This window comes from Schistocerca serialis, chromosome 6, assembly GCF_023864345.2.
Source record: "Schistocerca serialis cubense isolate TAMUIC-IGC-003099 chromosome 6, iqSchSeri2.2, whole genome shotgun sequence".
NCBI classification, from domain to species: Eukaryota; Metazoa; Arthropoda; class Insecta; order Orthoptera; family Acrididae; genus Schistocerca; species Schistocerca serialis.
Window position 1 is genome coordinate 434,090,023 of NC_064643.1, and position 20,827 is coordinate 434,110,849.

The 20,827-nt window shown below is 42.9% G+C and overlaps 1 protein-coding gene across 1 annotated transcript in view; it reads right to left on the reverse strand.

Annotated features, from left to right (window-relative positions):
- Positions 1-20,827, reverse strand: part of LOC126484349 (NADPH oxidase 5) — a 500,777-nt gene that overhangs the window by 165,001 nt on the left and 314,949 nt on the right. The window contains exons 5-6 of the mRNA XM_050107810.1: positions 16,466-16,586; positions 15,203-15,353 (exon numbers count right to left, since the gene is read on the reverse strand). Of these exons, the coding sequence (XP_049963767.1) occupies positions 15,203-15,353; positions 16,466-16,586 (272 nt within the window). The remainder of the gene's footprint in view (positions 1-15,202; positions 15,354-16,465; positions 16,587-20,827) is intronic.

Consider the following 20,827-nt stretch of genomic DNA (forward strand, 5'->3'; position numbering starts at 1 on the left):
AAAGGCAATATGGTCAGTCGGGCGCAACTTGGTTTCCTGGAGACCAAGGACGAGCGGACAGTGCAGGCGGAGGAGCAGTTGTAATTCCTCCCGATTAGATCGAATACCTCTTATGTTCCAATGAAACAACGCCATCGCTAGTCAAAAGGTTGGGGGAACGAGACGGGGGAAGAGCTGGTCACCTCTACGGCCGCGGAGGGCCAGGTTGCGAGGGAACAACGCTACAACCGACGGGAGGCGGATCCGGTTCCATCGAACTCGTCGCCAGCCGTGGCCGCTGTCCCTGGTTGTGTAGGAGGGGCCGCATCAGTTGCCGACGAAAGGCCAGCCGAGCGCCTGGCAGCAGAGCGTCCCGGCGAAACTGAGGACGGCCGGGAGCAGCGACTCACGGATGGAGCGTCAGACGAAACGTGCTGGGGTGGAGAGGGGGAGAGACTTCTTCTTGGAGGCCTTCTTGGAAGGCCGAGGAGGCACAGGGATGGTGGGCTGGACCCGAAGAAGGTCCTCACGCGTGGGGTCCGTTTTGGATCGCCGGACCTCGGAAGCTGGGGTCCGGAACGTTTCCCCGATGGACGCCTGAGAAGAGGATCGCTTCTCAGGTGGCGTGGGGGGAGGAGGAGGAGGAGGAAGGGTGGGTCCTGGGGCAGAGGGGGTGGGGGCCACGGGGGAGGAGGATTTGGAAGGGAGGGATTTGGGAGGCGGAGGCAGAGCCCCCTGATGGGTGGAGGAGGCGGAGGGGGGACAGGATAGGGGTGAGGATACCGCGGAAGGAGTGGACACAACTGAGGCGAACGAAGTGGTCAATGACACGGGATGGAGGCGGTCATACTTCTTCCAGGCCTCAGAATAAGAGAGCCGATCCAAAGTTTTGATTTCTTGTATCTTCTTCTCCTTCTGATATGCAGGGCAGTCTGAGGATCTAGGCGAGTGGACGCCAGGACAATTAACGCACCGAGGTGGTGGGGTGCATGTATGTTCCTCACGAAGAGGACGTCCATAATCGCCACAGAGGGGCTCAGCCTCACACCGTGACGACATGTGCCCAAAGCGCAAACACCTAAAACAGCGCATAGGAGGCGGGACGTAAGGTCGCACGTCACACCGGTAGCACATCACCTTTACCTTCTCCGGGAGAACGTCCCCCTCGAAGGCGAGGATGAAGGCCCCGGTGTCGATGCGACGGTCTTTGGGGCCGCGCTGGACTCGCCGGACGAAATGCACGCCTCGGCGCTCCAGGTTGGCCCTGAGCTCCTCATCAGATTGTAGCAGGAGGTCACGATGAAATATAACCCCCTGCGTCCTATTTAGTGCCAGATGTGGGACAATGGATACTGGGATGTCCCCTAGGCGGTCGCACACCTGGAGTGCCGCCGACTGTGTGGCGGAGGTGGTCTTGAGAAGAACGGACCCTGAACGCATCTTGCTGAGAGCCTCGATTTCCCCGAAGACGTCCTCAATGTGCTGAACAAAGAACATGGGCTTGGAGGTGGCGAACGTCCCCCCATCGGTTCGAGAACAGACCAAATAGCGGGGGAAGTACTTCGCCCCAAGCCGGCGGGCATGTCCCTCCTCCCATGGAGTGGCCAAGGGGGAAAGGGCAGGAGAACCAGAACTAGAAACGGTACATTTTCTTTTGAAAGACGCGGCCGCAGAGCGACCTGATACATGTTGACGTTTCATCTGCGAAACGTCCGCCCCGATACCACCCACTCCGACCAGGGGCTCTCCCCACGGGCGCCACCCAGCCGCAGCAAGGGCCACCTGGCAGGATGACCATTGCCGGGAGTCCTGATGCCCCAAGGAGACGGGCATCTACTCCTTGGCCGACGTGGGGAGGATGCAGCTCAGGTATCGGCAGTACGATCCCTGTGTTGTCAGGGGGCTACAACCTAGAGGGTACTTGACGACCCCACCACAACGGGCTGGCTACCGTGCTGGATCTCTGGTGCCATGGAAAGTCCATCATGATCGCTGGTGCAGATGGAGATGCACTATGGGCGTAACTTGGACAACCCATCAGGCGTTTAGGCCCAATTTGAGGAATAGTGGGTATGGTTACAACGCCAGTGCAATGCTGAGTGCCAAGGTCTTAGTGCACTTAGGACCAGTGGTACACCATGTAAGGTGTCCTTCCCCAAAAGGCTCGTACTTCTGTAGAATTTTGAAAAAAGGAGGTCAAACCCCAAGGGGGACCATCACATGGAAGGCCGAAACAGTTGAAACTCCTTTTAGTACGACAGGCAGGAATACCTCGGGCCTATTCTGACCCCGGACCCGCAGGGGGACTCCACGGAAGGGTGCTACTTACGTCGCTGTAGAGCTCGCCGACGCTCCTTAATTGCTTCAGAGACTTCCTGCGACCACCAAGAGACTGCCTTACGCTGGGGGCATCGTGAAGAGCGAGAAATCGCGTTTTCTGCCGCAGAAACAATTGTTGTAGCCACCTGATCAACCATCACATCGATGTTACCGTGTGGAGGAGATTCAACAGTGAAAGCAGAGGTGAAAGTTTCCCAGTCCGCCTTGTTTAAAGCCAATCTGGGCAGGTGTCCGTGGGTCTGACGCTGGGGCAGTGACAGGAAGATGGGGAAGTGGTCACTACCGCATAGGTCCTCATGTGCTCTCCAGTGGATAGATGAGAGAAGTCCTGGGCTGCAAATTGATAAATCAGTGGCCGAGTAACTACCATGAGCCACCCTGAAATGTGTGGCGGCCCCAGTATTTAAGAGGCAGAGGTCGAACTGAGACAGTAAAATTTCGACATCTCTGCTTTGGCCAGTAAGCACAGTGCCACCCCACAATGGGTCATGGGCGTTAAAATCTCCCGAAAGTAGGAAAGGTTTTGAGAGTTGGTCAATCAGTGTAGCTAATACATTAAGGGGTACTGCACCATCTGGAGGGAGATATGCATTGCAGACAGGTATTTCCTGTGTCTTCCTTATTCTGACAGCCACAGCCTCCAGAGGGGTCTGAAGGGGCACATGTTCACTACAGACCGAGTTTAGGACATAAACGCATACTCCACCTGACACTCTATTATAGTCGCTATGGTTCCTGTAATATCGCTTATAGCCGCGGAGGGCAGGGTTCTGCATTGTTGGGAACCAGGTTTCCTGGAGGGCAATGCAGATAGCAGGTGTAAAGGTTAACAGTTGCCATAGTTTAGCCAGGCGGTGGAAAAAACCGCCGCAATTCCACTGGAGGATGACGTCGTCGTGATACTGGGAAGGCATTTAATATTCAGTGAGGCAATTTACGCTTCATGGTCACCTGCTGCAATCGACATATTGCTTGAGCAGTCTATATCAATTGTGTCCGTGTGTCTGGCGACATCTAGGTCCTCAGTAGACAGCAGAATCTGCACCCCTTACTCAGAAACAGAGCTTGTAGGTAGCGATGGTGTGGTTGCCACCGCAATTTCCTTGGTCTTAGGGGGTCTTCTTTTTGGATTTCTCTCGCTGCTCCTTGGGTTTCCCTGGCTGGGAGGACTTCACTGGCTCAGTCTTCGTGACTGCGGATGAGCCTGAATCCCCACGACCAGCTGCTTTCGAGCTCTTCAGCCACAGGTGGGTGTCATCTTTCCCACTAGCAGAAACCTGGTAAGGGAATGACCCAAGGGACCCCTTTCTAGCGAGAGAAGCCGAAGGAGACACATAGTTCTCCTGCTTAGAAGTGGGGACGGATGTCCCTGATGGTTGGAGGGGGTGTTACTCCCGAAGTAGGTGGTGTGGGAGGAACAGGGAGTGAAGTGCCCCCCCCCCCCCCACACCATCAAGGGGGCAGGTGTAGTCTTCCGGGTCTGAGAAGTGACTGGGGGTGGCGGAGCTGGTGGGGCTAGAACTGTTTTAATGGCGGCATAAGACGATGTCATATGTACAGGGTGTAGTGATTCAAATCTTCTCTTAGCCTCAGTGTAGGTCAGTCGGTCCAGGGTCTTGTACTCCATAATTTTCCTTTCTTTCTGGAGAATTCTGCAGTCTGGCGAGCAAGGCGAATGGTGCTCTCCACAGTTCACACAGATGGGAGGCGGGGCACAGGGAGTATTGAGATGTGATGGGCGTCTGCAATCTCGACGTGACGCTGGAAGTACAGCCGGAAGACACATAGCCGAACTTCCAGCACTAAAAGCACCGTATCTGGGGAAGGATATAGGGCTTTACATCACACCGGTAAACCATCACCTTGACCTTCTCGGGCAATGTATCACCCTCAGAATCCAAGATGAAGGCGCTGGTCGCAACCTGATTATCCCTCAGACGCCGGTGGACACGCTGGACGAAATGTACACCTCACTGCTCTAAATTGGCGCGCAGCCTATCGTCAGACTGCAAAAGAAGGTCCCTGTGAAATACGAAACCCTCGACCATATTTAAGCTCTTATGGGGCGTGATGGTTACAGAAACATCCCCCAGCTTGTCACAGGTGAGTAACTCCCGTGACTGGGCAGAGGATGCTGTTTTGATCAAGACTGACCCAGATCTCATTTTGGACAAGCCCTCCCCGAACTTGTCCTCTAAATACTCAACAAAAAACTGAGGCTTCATCGTCATGAAAGATTCCCTATCAGCTCTCGAACATACAAGATACCAGGGTGAATAAGATCCGCTACCATCTTTAGCCGGACGTTCCTCCCATGGTGTCGCCAGGGGTTGTACTTCTGTGCACTGAATTGAGCTCGTGATCGCTTGGAGACTGCTGGTTTTCACCACCAGCAAGAGATGGACTACGCTTCATCGCGTGTCATCCGCCCCAGGCGCCACCCAGCCACAGCAAAAGCCACCTGGCAGGTCGGGGGGCTACAACCAACAGGGTACACGGCGGCCCCGCCACAACGGACTGGCTACCGTGCTGGATATCAGGTGCAAAGAAATCCATTGTCATCGTCGACGTAGAAAGCGACACTGCATAGTGCGTGGTGGAAATGCACCCAGGAAGGTGTCCTCGGCCAAGAGATGGAGAATGAGCTGGACTGAAATGCGACGACGAGAAAGTGCACGACGGACAGGATGTACCACGTTAGGCGCCCTTCCCCAGTTGGCTCGCCCCCGGACATGCTGGGGGGTCTTATTGCGGAGCTAAAAATTTATTTTTATTAAATTTCTTGTTTTATTCGTGAACTGTGGTAAGCGTTTCAATACTTTTTTAATGGTGATAAACTATAGTGCTAGTAGATAGCCAGATTTTAGTGCGTCTTATCGTGTGTTTTGTAACTTTCCGAACATTAGCAAAGCCATTAGAGTCTGGTCTCTGCCATGCTGTCCTAGTGCGGTAATATCGGCAGACGAATGTGGGGCAACATGGACAGGGTGTCGATATTTCCACGTGCTCCAAACTTCACAAGAAAGTTGTTTACACTTATGTAAGTGTCTTGTATGGGTTCAAATGGCTCTGAGCGCTATGGGACTCAACTGCTGTGGTCATCAGTCCCCTCGAACTCAGAATTACTTAAACCTAACTAACCTAAGTAGATCACAAACATCCATGCCAGAGGCAGGATTCGAACCTGCGACCGTAACGGTCGCGCGGTTCCAGACTGTAGCGACTAGAACCGCTCGGCCACTACGGCCGGCTTAAATGTCTTGTATCTAACTTAAGTATAGTGACGGTAGGGAAAGTATTGAACGGTTTATAAATGGAGCTGAAGATACTAAAAGTCACACTTTACGATCGAACAAAATCAATTTTAGACAAGAAACCTTTTCTGGGGAGGTATCGGTTTTTACTCCCGACCAAGAACTATTTCAGCGATATGACTAAATCGGTAGATTTATTCTATGGTATTTGTCTGGTTGAGTTGTGGGAATTGCCTATGACCTTGACAGGATCTAGGCTTTGAGCACAAATTATTAAAATTGCTGGAGAAGAATGAGTTTGTAGTTGTAAAAAGAAATCCTTAAATAAGCTTAGAAAAACCATTAACAACAAGCATTACAAGAGTTCAGGGTTTAAATAAAGCAGAAATTTGTTTTTACAAATTGAACACAATTTTCGAAGAACTTGCTCTGAATGTATTTTGATGTGTGTTAAGATAATGAAATGGGTTACTTTCTTAGAAGGTTACTTTCTTAGAGCAGGAATTTTATTCTCTCTGTATTTAATACCATGGGCATTACGCTGTAAGGGTGTGGATGTTACCGCACATGCTATGGGCAATACTGAGAGATTGCAGATTTGAGAAAACTTTTATAGCTCCAAAGATATTCAACATTTTATTTTTATGTAGATTAATTTCAGTTATCAACGTGCTAAAAGTATGGATGCAATGAAACACAGACAAGTACCCCTAACACCCATTTAATGCAGTGTCCTAGAGCATAAACTAAGCTCGAAAATTATGATGATCTGCCGGCACGTAAGGTTTTCGCAAAGCATCAGATTAGGTTCGTATAAACCCAATAGTGTGAAAAACAGCTCACTATTTGCATTCCGATGTCGCAATTAGGGCAGGTAAAATAGAAATTATGAATTCTCCGACTTTAAGGTATTAAATACTGCGCAATTTTCTCAACTGATTAACGAGTTATGAACATGTGGAATACCTTCACAAATGAATGACTGATTCGGATAATTTTGGCTTGTAGAATCCAGTATAATATAGTGAATGGCGCATGTTTAGCAGAAATGAAAGCAACATGGAATGTGCCACAAGGATGTAAAATAGGACTGCTATACTTCTCCATATACATGAACAACTTATCATAAAGGGTAAAATCAGCAACACTCGCAGCAGACTGTTCACTGCCTATCCTTTACATTATATGAAAGTATTGACGCATCATGCTTGTAAGAAAGTAGGCAGTACTTTTACTTGGAATACTGTATAGTACGAGGGCAGTTCAATAAGTAATGCAACACATTTTTTTTCTCGGCCAATTTTGGTTGAAAAAACCGGAAATTTCTTGTGGAATATTTTCAAACATTCCCGCTTCGTCTCGTATAGTTTCATTGACTTCCGACAGGTGGCAGCGCTGTACGGAGCTGTTAAAATGGCGTCTGTAACGGATGTGCGTTGCAAACAACAGGCAGTGATCGAGTTTCATTTGGCGGAAAACCAGGGCATCTCAGATATTCATAGGCGCTTGCAGAATGTCTACGGTGATCTGGCAGTGGACAAAAGCATGGTGAGTCGTTCGGAAAAGCGTGTGTCATCATCGCCGCAAGGTCAAGCAAGACTGATCTCCCGCGTGCGGGCTGGCCGTGCACAGCTGTGACTCCTGCAATGGCGGAGCGTGCGAACACACTCGTTCGAGATGATCGACGGATCACCATCAAACAACTCAGTGCTCAACTTGACATCTCTGTTGGTAGTGCTGTCACAATTGTTCACCAGTTGGGATATTCAAAGGTTTGTTCCCGCTGGGTCCCTCGTTGTCTAACCGAACACCATAAAGAGCAAAGGAGAACCCTCTGTGCGGAATCGCTTGCTCGTCATGTGGCTGAGGGTGACAATTTCTTGTCAAAGTTTGTTACAGGCGATGAAACATGGGTTCATCACTTCGAACCTGAAACAAAATGGCAATCAATGGAGTGGCGCCACACCCACTCCCCTACCAAGAAAAAGTTTAAAGCCATACCCTCAGCCGGTAAAGTCATGGTTACAGTATCCTGGGACGCTGAAGGGATTATTCTGTTCGATGTCCTTCCCCATGGTCAAACGATCAACTGTGAAGTATGTTGTGCTACTCTTCAGAAACTGAAGAAACGACTTCAGCGTGTTCGTAGGCACAAAAATCTGAACGAACTTCTCCTTCTTCATGACAACGCAAGACCTCACACAAGTCTTCGCACCCGAGAGGAGCTCACAAAACTTCAGTGGACTGTTCTTCCTCATGCACCCTACAGCCCCGATCTCGCACCGTCGGATTTCCATATGTTTGGCCCAATGAAGGACGCAATCCGTGGGAGGCACTACGCGGATGATGAAGTTATTGATGCAGTACGACGTTGGCTCCGACATCGACCAGTGGAATGGTACAGTGCAGGCAAACAGGCCCTCATTTCAAGGTGGCGTAAGGCCGTAGCATTGAATGGAGATTACGTTGAAAAATAGTGTTGTGTAGCTAAAAGATTGGGGAATAACCTGGTGTATTTCAATGCTGAATAAAACAACCCCTGTTTCAGAAAAAAAATGTGTTGCATTACTTATTGAACTGCCCTCGTAGCTCTCCTTGAACGTGGAAAATGCAAAATACGCTGTTAAACAAAAGATTTGATTACAACACTAACGATGAGCATCCAGAGCCTCGTTTAAATGCTCAGAATAAAACTGCAGATCGATAAGAGATGGGGCTGACACACGAAATCCCTAGCAGAGTACCAGTGAAGAAAACCATATGCAAGGCGCTAGTATGACCGTTTCTACAGTACATCTCTGTCGTTTGGAGTCCTTATCATCATGGCAGCTGACATCAAACGATTTCAGACATTCTCTGATAGGATTGTAGCGTGTAGCTGTAGCTTGTCTAAAATTTAACGGATTCTCGGGGAACCAACGGGAATCTTTCGAAGAATGGCGGTGTTGTCCTCGCGAAATCATGTTGGATAGATTTAGAAAATCGATATCCGAGAGAGACTTCCGATTCCATCGTATTGACGAGTATGTGCTTTACGCTCAAGGAAGATAGAGGTGCGACAGCGAGACATGTAGTTACTAACATTACTGCAAAGTACTTTTCGCTGTTCAATGTACTTTCGTTGTGGAGTATACAGGACCTTTCCGGGATACCTCGCACATACAGAAAAAAAGTAAACCAAATTTAAGAATATGTGATGAGATAAGTTTTATTTCTATGTTTGAAATTATTTGCTGTAACAAACTATAGCAAAGTCATGCATCAACCAGTTATTTCGTTTAATTTCGAAAACGTGACATTCCCCCGAGGTATTGCATATGGTTTCTCAGCCGTCCACAATGCGGGTACGAAGACACTCTCCATCGCGTACTGTGGTTCGACACACAGAAGCTTTCAAGTGCGCCAACAAATTATGTCCAGACAGGTTTTTTCTGGAGTACTGATACCAGTGATTCATTTCAATTATTCATATGTTTGTACCACGGAATTTCTTATTTGGGAAAGAAAAATCTGATTTCAATATTTCATATAATTATTGACCAAATGTAAATAAAATGAAATACTTTCACTCTAGTTATTAAGAGATCTAGCTCTGTTCTAAATGTGCAGCACCTAAGTATTACAGTTAGAAACAGTGTATGTGCCTAAAGGTAGCATAACTAACGGCGCGCAATTACAAACCAAGTTTCATCCAGTATATGGGAACGAAGGCATATGGCGACTTTCATCATATTTTACGCATAGTTTTAAACCTTTTCTAAACTTTTCTTGATTACATGCTTAACGTAAAATATTTAACACACAACCTCATTGAAGGTGTTTTGTACAGTGGGGTCTGATTCTTTACGGAATCGTAATCGGGGGTTTGCTGGTATCTTGTTCGGATCAGGTATTTTCGAAGAAAGCATTTTGAGAATGTTTGTCGGCACTGGTAACTCTGAAGAGTTGTAGAAAATGCGTTTGCAGGCTCCTGTAAAGATAACATTAATTCTTCTTCCACGTAAGAAGAATAATGTGTGCTTAAGGTTTTATCTTTTTCTTAAGACCTGCATACAGAGATTTGAGGTCATTAAACGTTCCTTTTCGCTCGTGCCACGGAACTTCCATAGTGTCGCGTGAAGTCACATGCCTAGGGCTCACTGTCATGGATCACCCTCCATTCAGTGCCGACTTGGCCCTATCGGATTTACATCTGTTTCCAAAACTTGAATACGTTCGAGGACTTCCCTTGGATTGTGATTAAGTGGTGCAAGCAGAGGTGACGTTGTCGCTCCGTCAACAAAGTCTAACATGCTAAGTTACGGTATCAACAAACTCGTCTCTCGTTGGGAGAAATGTGTTCGTCGCAAGGGTGACTGTGTTGAGAAATATTTAGAATGTTAATAATGTTTGATTTATTTAAGAAGCTTTAAGAGTTTTCAGATAAATTCGGAGGCATTCAGCACGCCCTCTTGCCCGGGTTAGCATGAAGACTGCGACGGTCTGTGAGGCGAACGGAACAGGCGACAGGGAAAAAGGCTTACAGAGTGGAAATAGCAGCCCTCTCTGTTGATAGTACATAGAGCTGGAGAAAGGCAGCAGTTCTGCAGCAGTTCTCCAGCAGTCACAGTTGACAGACATCGACTATGCAACCTGCAGGTGTGGTGGGAACGTCTCCAATGCCTCCTCTATTGCGATGTTGAAGGCAGTTGCATCATATCATCTTTCCATTGCAGTTTTCTCCTAAATGAAGAGTTGAATCTAACCATCCTTCGGATTGGTGTCCAAAATAACAGAAGCCATGGAGGTAAATGCACTTTACAGCATGTTGGGAAACAAACATGAAGTTGTGCGAATGGCACAAACTATGACTGCATTTAATCACACATGTGACGCGGTTCCTACTTTATGTATATGTTGGTTATTTACACCGAAGATTGAAATCCATTGAATATATAATATTTAGTCTATTTTCGGGGACTTTTTAATGTCATATTTCACCATTGGATTTGTGCTCTAAATCATAACAGGACAATGTGAAGTAAAAAAGAATTTCTATATTATCACTAAAATTAGTGCAAAAATACGAAGTTACATTCGAGAAGAATCTTTCCTTCTATTTCAAGGACCATAGACGGTTGTCCATCGCTTTCTGCTTGCTAGTAGTGCTGTTGACTTAGGTGACATATTCGACTCTTTCTCACGAGGCAGATTTAGCTAAAATGGACTTAGGTTGGTGGGATGAAGCATAAAAGGTCCTTGAGGATCTTGCGTTTCGTGTTCTTTATCTTCGGGTGTAAATAGCTGCCACCTGGCACAAAAGAATGGCGTGCTCAAAACTCTTGTACACAGAGCTCACACCATCTCAGACAGGGACAGTCTCCAACAAGAACTGGACCATCTGAACACCGTATTTCGAAGAAACTGTTACAAGGAAGGGAAAAGCCGGAAGGCTGTGCATCCCACACCTGCAGCACCAGCGAAAACTGAGGATGAACCTCAGGAGGAGGCGGCCTTGGCTATTATTCCGTTTTGTGGGGCCTTATCCGGAAAAATTGGACGCATTTTACGTAAACACCAAGTGAGAACCATCTTCCGTCCTCCAAGCAAAACCAAGAGCCTTCTTGGCAGTGTTGGTCTACGTAAATCTAAGCGGCTGGTCCCGGCGGAGGTTCGAGTCCTCCCTCGGGCATGGGTGTGTATGTTTGTCCTCAGGATAATTTAGGTTAAGCAGTGTGTAAGCGTAGGGACTGATGACCTTAGCAGTTAAGTCCCTTAAGATATCACACACATTTGAACATTCTATGTAAATCAGGGGTTAATCAGATACCTTGCCAATGCGGTAGTGTAAATATATGTCAGACCATTCGTACCATTGAGGACCGATGCCGAGAACATCAACGGCACACTAGACTGCAACAGCCCAGTAAGTCGGCAATCGTTGAGCATTGCCTGTCAGAACTCCACAGCATGGATTATGACCAAACCAAAGTCCTGACAGAGACCTCCAAATACTGGGACTGTGTCATCAAACAAGCCATAGAAATCAGAGTAAGGGAACCACAACTAAATCGTGACAGCTGTTACATCCTTAGCAAGGCGTGGGAACCCGCTATCACCCGCATAAGAAAAAGGATATTTCCCAGAGTGTACCGACTTCGGGGGAGGAGGGAAGAATAACGAAAGAGGTGCTGGCAGACCCTCCTGAACGTGAAGACCTAGGACGCAGCGCCCAGACGCCGGGAGAATGGATGCTGTACATGGACCGCGCGCGGGGCGCGGACCGCACCGACTCATAGGAAGCGCCTGAGGGAGGAGCGGGAGGGGGATTGTTCTATATATACCTGGCGCCGGCCCACCGCCGGTCAGTACATCAGCGCACCTGATGATGGTAACGTGGTCGATTGCCGAAATATTGTGTCCTATGCACACTCACACCAGGCTGTTAACCCGAGATTTATTTCGTCATAAAATACGACTGGAGTAAGCTAGACATTATCTCTCGGCGACCCCCATTAAAGCTCATACGCTTTCTTAAACCCCATTCCATGATGCAATTTGCTTGTAATTTTCTCCACAATTATGCATGGAATTCGTAATCGTCTAAAACGTTTTAAAGTACAAAGTCTTTAGCAGTAGCCATATTCATCACTTCTGACAGTGCACTGTATGAGAATTCAGCTGGACTGTGCAGTTATTTACCTTGGCCACTAAGCAAGCTTACTTTAGTTGTTCTCATGTTACACAGACCACTCACTCAACCACCCATTCCCACATACCCTCTCCCATACTTACACATTTACTCCTTTTCCCTCTCTCTGTCCTCCTCCATGAAACTAATTTTGTCAAAACACAGTGGGGCCATGTGCTTCATTGACAAGTAATGTGATTTTCTCTCTGTCCTCCTCCATGAAACTAATTTTGTCAAAACACAGTGGGGCCATGTGCTTCATTGACAAGTAATGTGATTTTTTTCAAGTCCCTAAACAAAATGTTTCTTTTTTTTATTATACATATGTATGTTTTACCGTATCTATTATTAGGCTGATTGAAATGAATGTGTGCCACATTGTACTAAAATTTGTCTTTGTTATTAATATTAATAATTCACAGTGTGCTTTTTTCCTGTGTCTTTATCAGATCTGTAGTGTTTTGTAATCCACATACTTGAATACAACATGTCCATGCTTCTTTTCCGCCTTTACACAGTAATAGATGTCACTAAGCCAGAAACAATGAAAATGAACAAGATATGTGTAATCTAAAACATTTACAGTCTAAAACATTTGAAGTCTAAAAAGAAACTCAAAATATTTCAATTCTTTGAGCGAAATTCATCAGCAAATAACGCAAAATCACTAAGGACAATCAAAGAGTAAAAGAGTTCTTATTAACTAAAGACATCTATAAAATTATCAAACAAAAATCAGAACTATGTCTTTTCCATTTAAAATGTGTCAAAAGTTCATGTAAACAACTGCAATTGTTAAACATCTTTAAATAAAGTTTATACACATTTCAAAAATCCCATCAGTGCTCAGATAATTTTTATTTTCCAGTCTTTATCGGAATGACTTTATCATTACTTCTATTCAATTAATTGGGATAAATGCAGTTTTTTATTTATGTCTTTGTCATATCATTTTTATCATTGTGTTAATTTTTTAATTTGATCTTATTTTAACTTCCAGTCATTCTTTTTCATTTGGAATCTTTGTTCGTGTGATTTTTTAATTATTTATATGTATTATCTTCGATTTAATTTCTTCCACTTGATCATCCTGTATTTTTGTGCATGTTGTTCATTATTTCCATTCCTCATTTTACTTGAATTTCGCTCCATGTATAATTCCTTCTTTGTTTAAATCTTCATCTGTGTTACTTTGCCCATAGTGCAGTGTGAATTTATGTTTTAAATGTGTGTGATGACCATTCAAAAAAATTTCTTCTTTCAGAATTCATTTAGGAAATCACTGCACAGCCAATTTAAATAGAATTGGTCTTTTGTCTTTCAGCCAACACACTGGCAGTTTCAATTGCTTAAATGTTGTGATAAATATAGAGAACTGAAATCACATATACGAAGATTCCAAGTGCAAAAAGACTAACAGGAAGAAAAATTAGAGCAATTGAAAAATTAGTAATTTGTGACAAATGAAAAAAAATTATATTTAATCTACTTAACTGAATAAAAAATTATTGCCAAAGTCATTTCGATTAAGGTAAAAAAATGAGAAATTTCAAAGCACCTGACATGATTCGAAACCATAACTGACTGCATGTAATGCCTGTAACATAACCATTCTGTTAAAAACTCCTTTTTTTTAAATCTGTAGAGCATCACGAGACATTCAGAAAGTTTCTCACTGACTCGCAAATGAGAGCCCAAAAAAGTGAGCAGCTGCATGGTGTGATATCTGAGCCTCTAACCTGAATCTCTCTGTAGAAAATTTCAAAAAGTCGATCCCCTCGCTCTGGGGATCTGTCCTTGCAAGACAGAGTGATGGATAATGCAAAACATTTATCCGTTTAGTGTTAATTTATGAATGTTCCTGTTGTTTTCGAATTGTGAATGTTAACTGTCAACAAATTTCGTAGTCTGTGAGGCTATAGTCATGATGCCTATCTCTATGAAGATGCTTTTACATGTGGTTCTGGAATGGACATCAAGATAGCCCTCGTTACTTGCCTCTGAAGTATTGTCCCACAGTATGATACTATCAGATCAGAGCAAATTAAAATATGAAGAGTCAGTCAGCAATTTGATATTTTTATCACCAAAAATAGTGTGAAAAAGTTGCAGAGTTAGCTGTTTAGGTGATCTTGAATACGTGACTTCCGTTTCAAGTTCTTATCAATACAAATATCTAATAATTAAGACTATTTTGTTTAATTTGATTTACCCTCATACATTATTTCCAGTGATGTGTACACCTTTAACACTACAGAATTGCATGCAGTGCGTTTCATCTACGTTCATTGACACTCCATTTGGAAAAAAAAAAAAAAACTTATTAATTTTCCTGAAAAGTTTATTTCTATTTGAAGTCTTGAAATTTCTCCATTGTAATAAAAATTAGATGTAGTATTAATTTCTGTCACAAGGCCTCGACCTACTACGCTCTCAACTTTTCTTCCTTGTTCTGACAACAAAGGCCGCTCATATCCGCTAAAACTATGTTCCCTACACCTAAACAGACTTTCGTTCAGTGCTACACTCAACTCCATGCAACTATGAAGTCCACGTACATCCATTAAATTATAGGTGCCTCAATTATTATGATGTGTCTGCTTCGAATGTATTTGAGTTTTCTTATTATTTAGCTACTACTTCATTGTGATGTAATTTTCGCAGTGCAGAGGTTCTTTTCGGTTTTAAATAAAGAGAGAGAAAATTACATTTACTGAGTCAATGTTAACATAGAATTATGGTTTACCTTAAATGGACTGTTGTAGGACAAGATAAAGCGACACCTCAACTGAGTCTCTTCCTTTCAGAAAATACATTAATCTCAAAACTCTATATCTGTTATATACTACTGAAAGACGCCGGAAACCTCTTGTCACTGTAAGACTGGAAAGCGGAAAGCTTTAAGCATCTTTGTACAAGATGTGTGTCTGATTTAATACTTGTGTTGTGCGATACTCACCATCGAGATCATAAACTTTGAACAGGAACTTTATTTTGTCATCGGGTGACTGGCCAGCGAATTGGTGCATGGCATCGATGAACTCTTGCAGGGATATTGATCCTGAGTTGTCTTTGTCAAATATCTGGAACACCCGTTCTGTAAAGAAAGGCTAGGAAAACAAAAATACTAAATTAATAATCTGAATACAACAAAAGTCTGGTGAATTATTTCGGTATATGTGAGTTTATTATCTGTCTTCATTTCCATAGTGTTCTTGTTATATTGGATGAATGTTAAAAAAATAATCAGACACGGAACGTTGGAATGAAGATAACAGAATGTGGAAATTGTTTGTGATACGTGGCAGTCGAAAGATCGTTGGCTTTCCCATTTGAGGTCCTTGTCGACGATGTCAAGCTGTTAAGTTTTCGTACCGCTTCATTGTTGCTAGAATCTTCCGATCCGACTTTTTTGGCCTTATTCCGGAACTAGCTGCAAACTGTCACACCGTCACATTACCCAGAAGAACCCAACAAATTTAAACTTCGCATCTGACGTTATGCTTAATGTAAACAGAACGAGAGCACAACACAGAATATTCCAAGAGTAAAACTAACAACATTCTGCCTAAGTAGTAGAGTGAGATGTCACTAGAACTTATTTTTCTTCTTATGTGAAATCTAGAATTTATCCTCTTAGTCTGGCGACTCGTGCATTGTTTGGAGAGAACGAATCCTGATAGTATTTCCAGTTTTTGGCTGTCCACTCCTGCACTTTCCACTTTGTAGCTTACGAACAAGGACCAGGCAATACACACGGAAAATTTAGAGAGATACAATACAAAATTTTCACATTTTTTTCACGACGAAATAATCGATCTCCGCTTGGAAAATTAGGTGGAAGATAACCCCAACCCCCCTCCCCCCCAATCGTTCAATTTACAGAGTAAGGTAGCTGTATTTGAGTAACAAGTTCGGCAGTAATGAGAATAATCACAAAGAAAGCATTGGGGGAAAATATGGAAGACTCAAAGAAATTAATGAAATTAGAGACTAATATTTAATTATCAGATATTTTAAATATAAATTTGAAATATATGATAGGCGTTAGAGAAAAACAGTTTAATAGATAGATGTCGTGTGGTTCTCATTATGGTCTACTCTGTTGATTTGATGTCTCTTCAGCGGATGGTAGATAGATTGGTTGATAGATTGTTAGAAAGACTCAGAATTTCATCTTTTTTTATTCTTACGTAAGCCATAAGACTAACTGCCAACTTACGTTTTTTGAGACGACGATTTTTCTGAAGTCATCTCGGCGAATCTCTGCTCCGTCACCCACCGTCTGCCGGAAGAGCTTCTCCAGCCATTCCAGGTTACCTTGCTCAAATCCAGAGGGCCTCCTGAAAGTAGAGTCCACATAATAGAAACGTATTACAGAAATTAGATTTAAGGTTAATACTTTTGTTCACACATGCTACAAATAGTGTGTAATGTTAAGGTACTTTAAAACTATTTTGTCTCTCACGGAGATGTGTTACTTTCCTGTTAAATTGTTCTACGTCCAGCTGTCTTTTCCCGAGGGTTTGTTTGCCACTGCATGTCCTTGTCAATCAGTTCAATAGCGATGTTGATATGAGCTTGCAGTTCCGTTAGGTTTGTTTGTATAGAAGGTGTAAACACAATCTTACACATGAGCCAGGACATGAATTGTTATTGATCAACCTCACCCAGTGGGTAGAATTTTTTGCTCTACTCATTTTAACCTCTCACGTTTTAAAATAACTACACTTACCAACGACAAAATTTTTTAATATCGTTTAACAACCTGCTAGTTTAAATAAGCCTTAAGAACGAAATTCGACAATACAAGCTTGGAAATACACAGTTTACTTGGTGATTGAATGGAAATTTAACATTGGGTTTCTATCTGGTATCATCTTCAGGACTGTTCAAAATATTTTGAAGTAAGCTGTGAGGACGGCAATCTACAATACAGTGTTTGAAACATTATTCCGTGAATGTTGTCGGCTTCTACTTAATCCTACCATATTTTCCCGGTGAAAATACCGGGACCCCTGAAAAGCTATGATAAACTAATCAGCAGCTTCTTAAATACTGTTACATGTGTGGGCCTCAGTATATAAAACCAGACAAATTAAATTTCTTGTAGAAATTTCGGGAAGTATCAAGTGAATTCTCCATTACTGTAATCAATGTGAAGGCTCTGTGGTCTTCAATATGTGAGCTTCGATTTAATAACACCCGTTTAACAAAACATGTAGATACTGGAAATGTTTTATATTTTTGAACACATGTTCACACGAAAAGAACAGAAGCAGAATATCTAATAATGTGTGAAATACACTTCATAATAGTTTAAAAATGTTATTGACTTAATTACTTAGCTACTTTTGGCAAAAAAGAAGAAACCAACTTTCGTTTGTCTCATTTATTGTGCTACAGCCTGCACGATATCAAAGCTCCCACTCTGTGTAATTGAATAGTACGTGGCATTGCAAATTTTATATTAAACTTCTTAACTAAGCTTTTTTCTTCGAGGAAAGGTTATTTTTATTTTATGTTGGAACAAAAGGTGCATTTGCGTGTAGACAGAACAGCAGTGTTCACTCAAATGACAACACACCACAACAACCAAGAAAACTACTTTTTTTAAATTAGAAAGGCAGTGTCAAGAATATTCACAACATTTTTGCGTCCCAGCTAAAATTCCGGCGACGTGGGAAACAGAAACCAAAAAAGGGACGTCCCGTTTTCTTTACGAGACGAATTCCAGCCAGCTGGTGTGCTTCTACAGTTCACTGACAACAATGAAACAGGCGACAATGACATTATATTATTCTGTGTTGTCGTTCTTTCATAGCACAGTTACGTCGAGCAATCCGAGTTGGTCAGTTCATCGCTCCGTGTTTAAGTGAAAATTCTTTGTGCTCGTGTGCAATGCAGTACAACTGGAACTGGATAATGTCTTTCTTTCTTTCCATTTACAATTTTTTTTTCTTTTGTTTTGACTGTTGGATGACAATTTCGTAAGTGCCTTAACATGAATAACAGTAAAAAAAGCAAACGTGCAAAATTAAGTGGGGCGGCATTTCGGAAATTATCGAAGGAAATGCGAGAACAAGAAGCCAATGTTCTAAAAACGCTTAGCAGAGTAGATAAATTTTTCGTAAAAAATGTTGCTGGTTCGATTTCAAGTAGTACGGATGATATTTCTAGCACTGCAGCTGCTGTAAAAGAAGTAAATACAGACGAAACGAAAGTTGAAAATGAAAAGCAAATTGTTCCTGATTTCGTGTTTCATGAAAAACTAAGTGTCAAGTCAAGCATTACAAAAAGAAATAACCTCGTTAGTGATGATCCTGCAGAACAGTGTGTCAATGAATCAACAGTTGACATTCTCTTACAAGGTGGCATTAATCAAAATTGTAATGGTGATTTTGCCAATTGAAGGAGATCAAGAGGCGATAAAACCAGATATATGAACAAAAATGTATTTTACCGTAAACTTTTAAATGGTGCATCAACTTTGCGTGGTTTTCTAGTAGATTCCCGTAGCATCGGTGCTGTTTTTTGTGCACCATATAAATTGTTCGGAGGTAAGACCGCGATTGTTACTAAAGGTGTAGCAGATTGGAAAAATATTTCTAATATTTTATCTCATCATGAGAATTCACTAGAACACAAAAATTCTGAGTTGTCACTCTTAACAAGAGTCATCTGGTGATACAGAAAAAATGAACTGGCTCAGTGTGTTGAAAAGGGTGTTTGCAGTAGCTAACAAGTCGTGGACTTCCCCAAGTGGACACGTCGAAAGATTCCACTCATTACATAATGGTCAATTTATGGCGTCTCTTGAAGTTATAGCTGAGTTTGATTCTTTTCTCGCAGGGCACATTTAACGATATGGAAATCCAGGGCAGGGACATACAAGTTTTCTTTCTTCAACAATCTGTGATGAAATAAGAGAGCTTCTTTCTGAACGAAAAAAAGAATTATCGTAAGCGAAATAAAAGAGGCCAAATATTTCTCTATAATAGTAGATTCTACTGCGGACATTTCACATGTTTATCAATTATCTTTCATACTACTACTAAAGTCCTGTCTACAAATTCCATTGACATTACTGACTGTAGAGCTCAGTCATATGACAACGCAAGCAATATGTCAGGAACCTACACTGGTTTGCAGGCATGAATTAAAGAACGAAATCCAAAAGTGCATAATGTGCCTTTTGCAGCATATTCTTTGAATTTAGTCGGCACTAGTGGCGCAAGCTGTTGTCGGGAACCATGGTCATTTTTCAGTGTAGTGCAAAACCTTTATAATTTTTTCTCTGCTTCTACACAGCTCTGGGATAAACTATTTCATGCAACCAGGAAGCAAAACGGTAAAAAGTTTATAAAAAACACGTTGCTCAGCAAGAGAGGAAGCGTGTTTAATTCTATATGAAAACTGGGCAGGCGTTATCAGTGCCCTCACACATATTGCCAATAACACGTTTGAAAAACCACTTGTGCAAAATGAGGCTTCAGCTTTGTTGAATCAACTCAGCAGACTAGAAACAGTATTCAGTATTCATGAAGACAGTATGGAAGGACATACTCCAGAGATTTAATAGTGTAAATCTGAAATTGCGAAGTATAAATATTGATACTAAAATACTGCATGAGTTGTATGAATGACTTGCAGGATTTATTGCATCTACTCGTGGCATGTTCGTCCTTTATGAACATAAATCCATGGAGATTGTGATTGATATAGACTATGAATGCCCCTACAAAAGATCACGAAAACGCAAGCTTCATGATGACAAAGAAGAGGGCTCTTAAGAACTTTTTCTGACTGGAAGGGAAAAATGTAGAGTCGAAACATTTGTCCCAGTACTCCTTAAGTTGTGCACCGAATTACTGAGGAGGAACGAAAGCTATAGAACACTGTTGGACTCTCACAGTTTTCAGTAACCGTAAGAACACTTCACCTGACGATGTTGCTGAACGGGCAGCAAAACTCCGAGTGTCATGACATATTTAGAGCCTTCCTTTCCTAGTGAATTTGTACATTTCGAGGAACTTATGAAATCTTCATAGATTAGTGATATACCAGTCGAAATGAGTAAATTTTTACGAAAAGAGGTTACAGTCCGTGTTTCCGAATGTTGACATTGCTCTTAGAATATTTCTATGTATGGCACTTACAAATTGTTCAGTAGAACGCTCGCTGTCGGCTCTTAAAAAGACTGAAATCGTATCTACAGTCTACGTTGCCTGAGAGAGATTGAACGCCTTGTCCATTCTTCACATCGAAGTCCACTTCCTAACTGATAACCGTCTGAACTATGAAGATATGATCAACGAGCCAGTCGCAAACTTTGCTCACTGGTGAGTTTGTTTGTTTATTGATATTAGTTTTAAAAAATTTAAGATTATAATGAGATTTTATTATAATCAGAGGACATTCATTGGATTTACAAAATACGTATTACCTGTTTATTTTACAACTGCCGATGGCAGAACGCGGAACTAAACCTGGTTTATGTGCAGACGTGACCGAAGGCGTCCGACAATACTTAATAATACCCAAATGACCCAGGCTGCTCGGCGCTGTACTGTCAAGTCATACT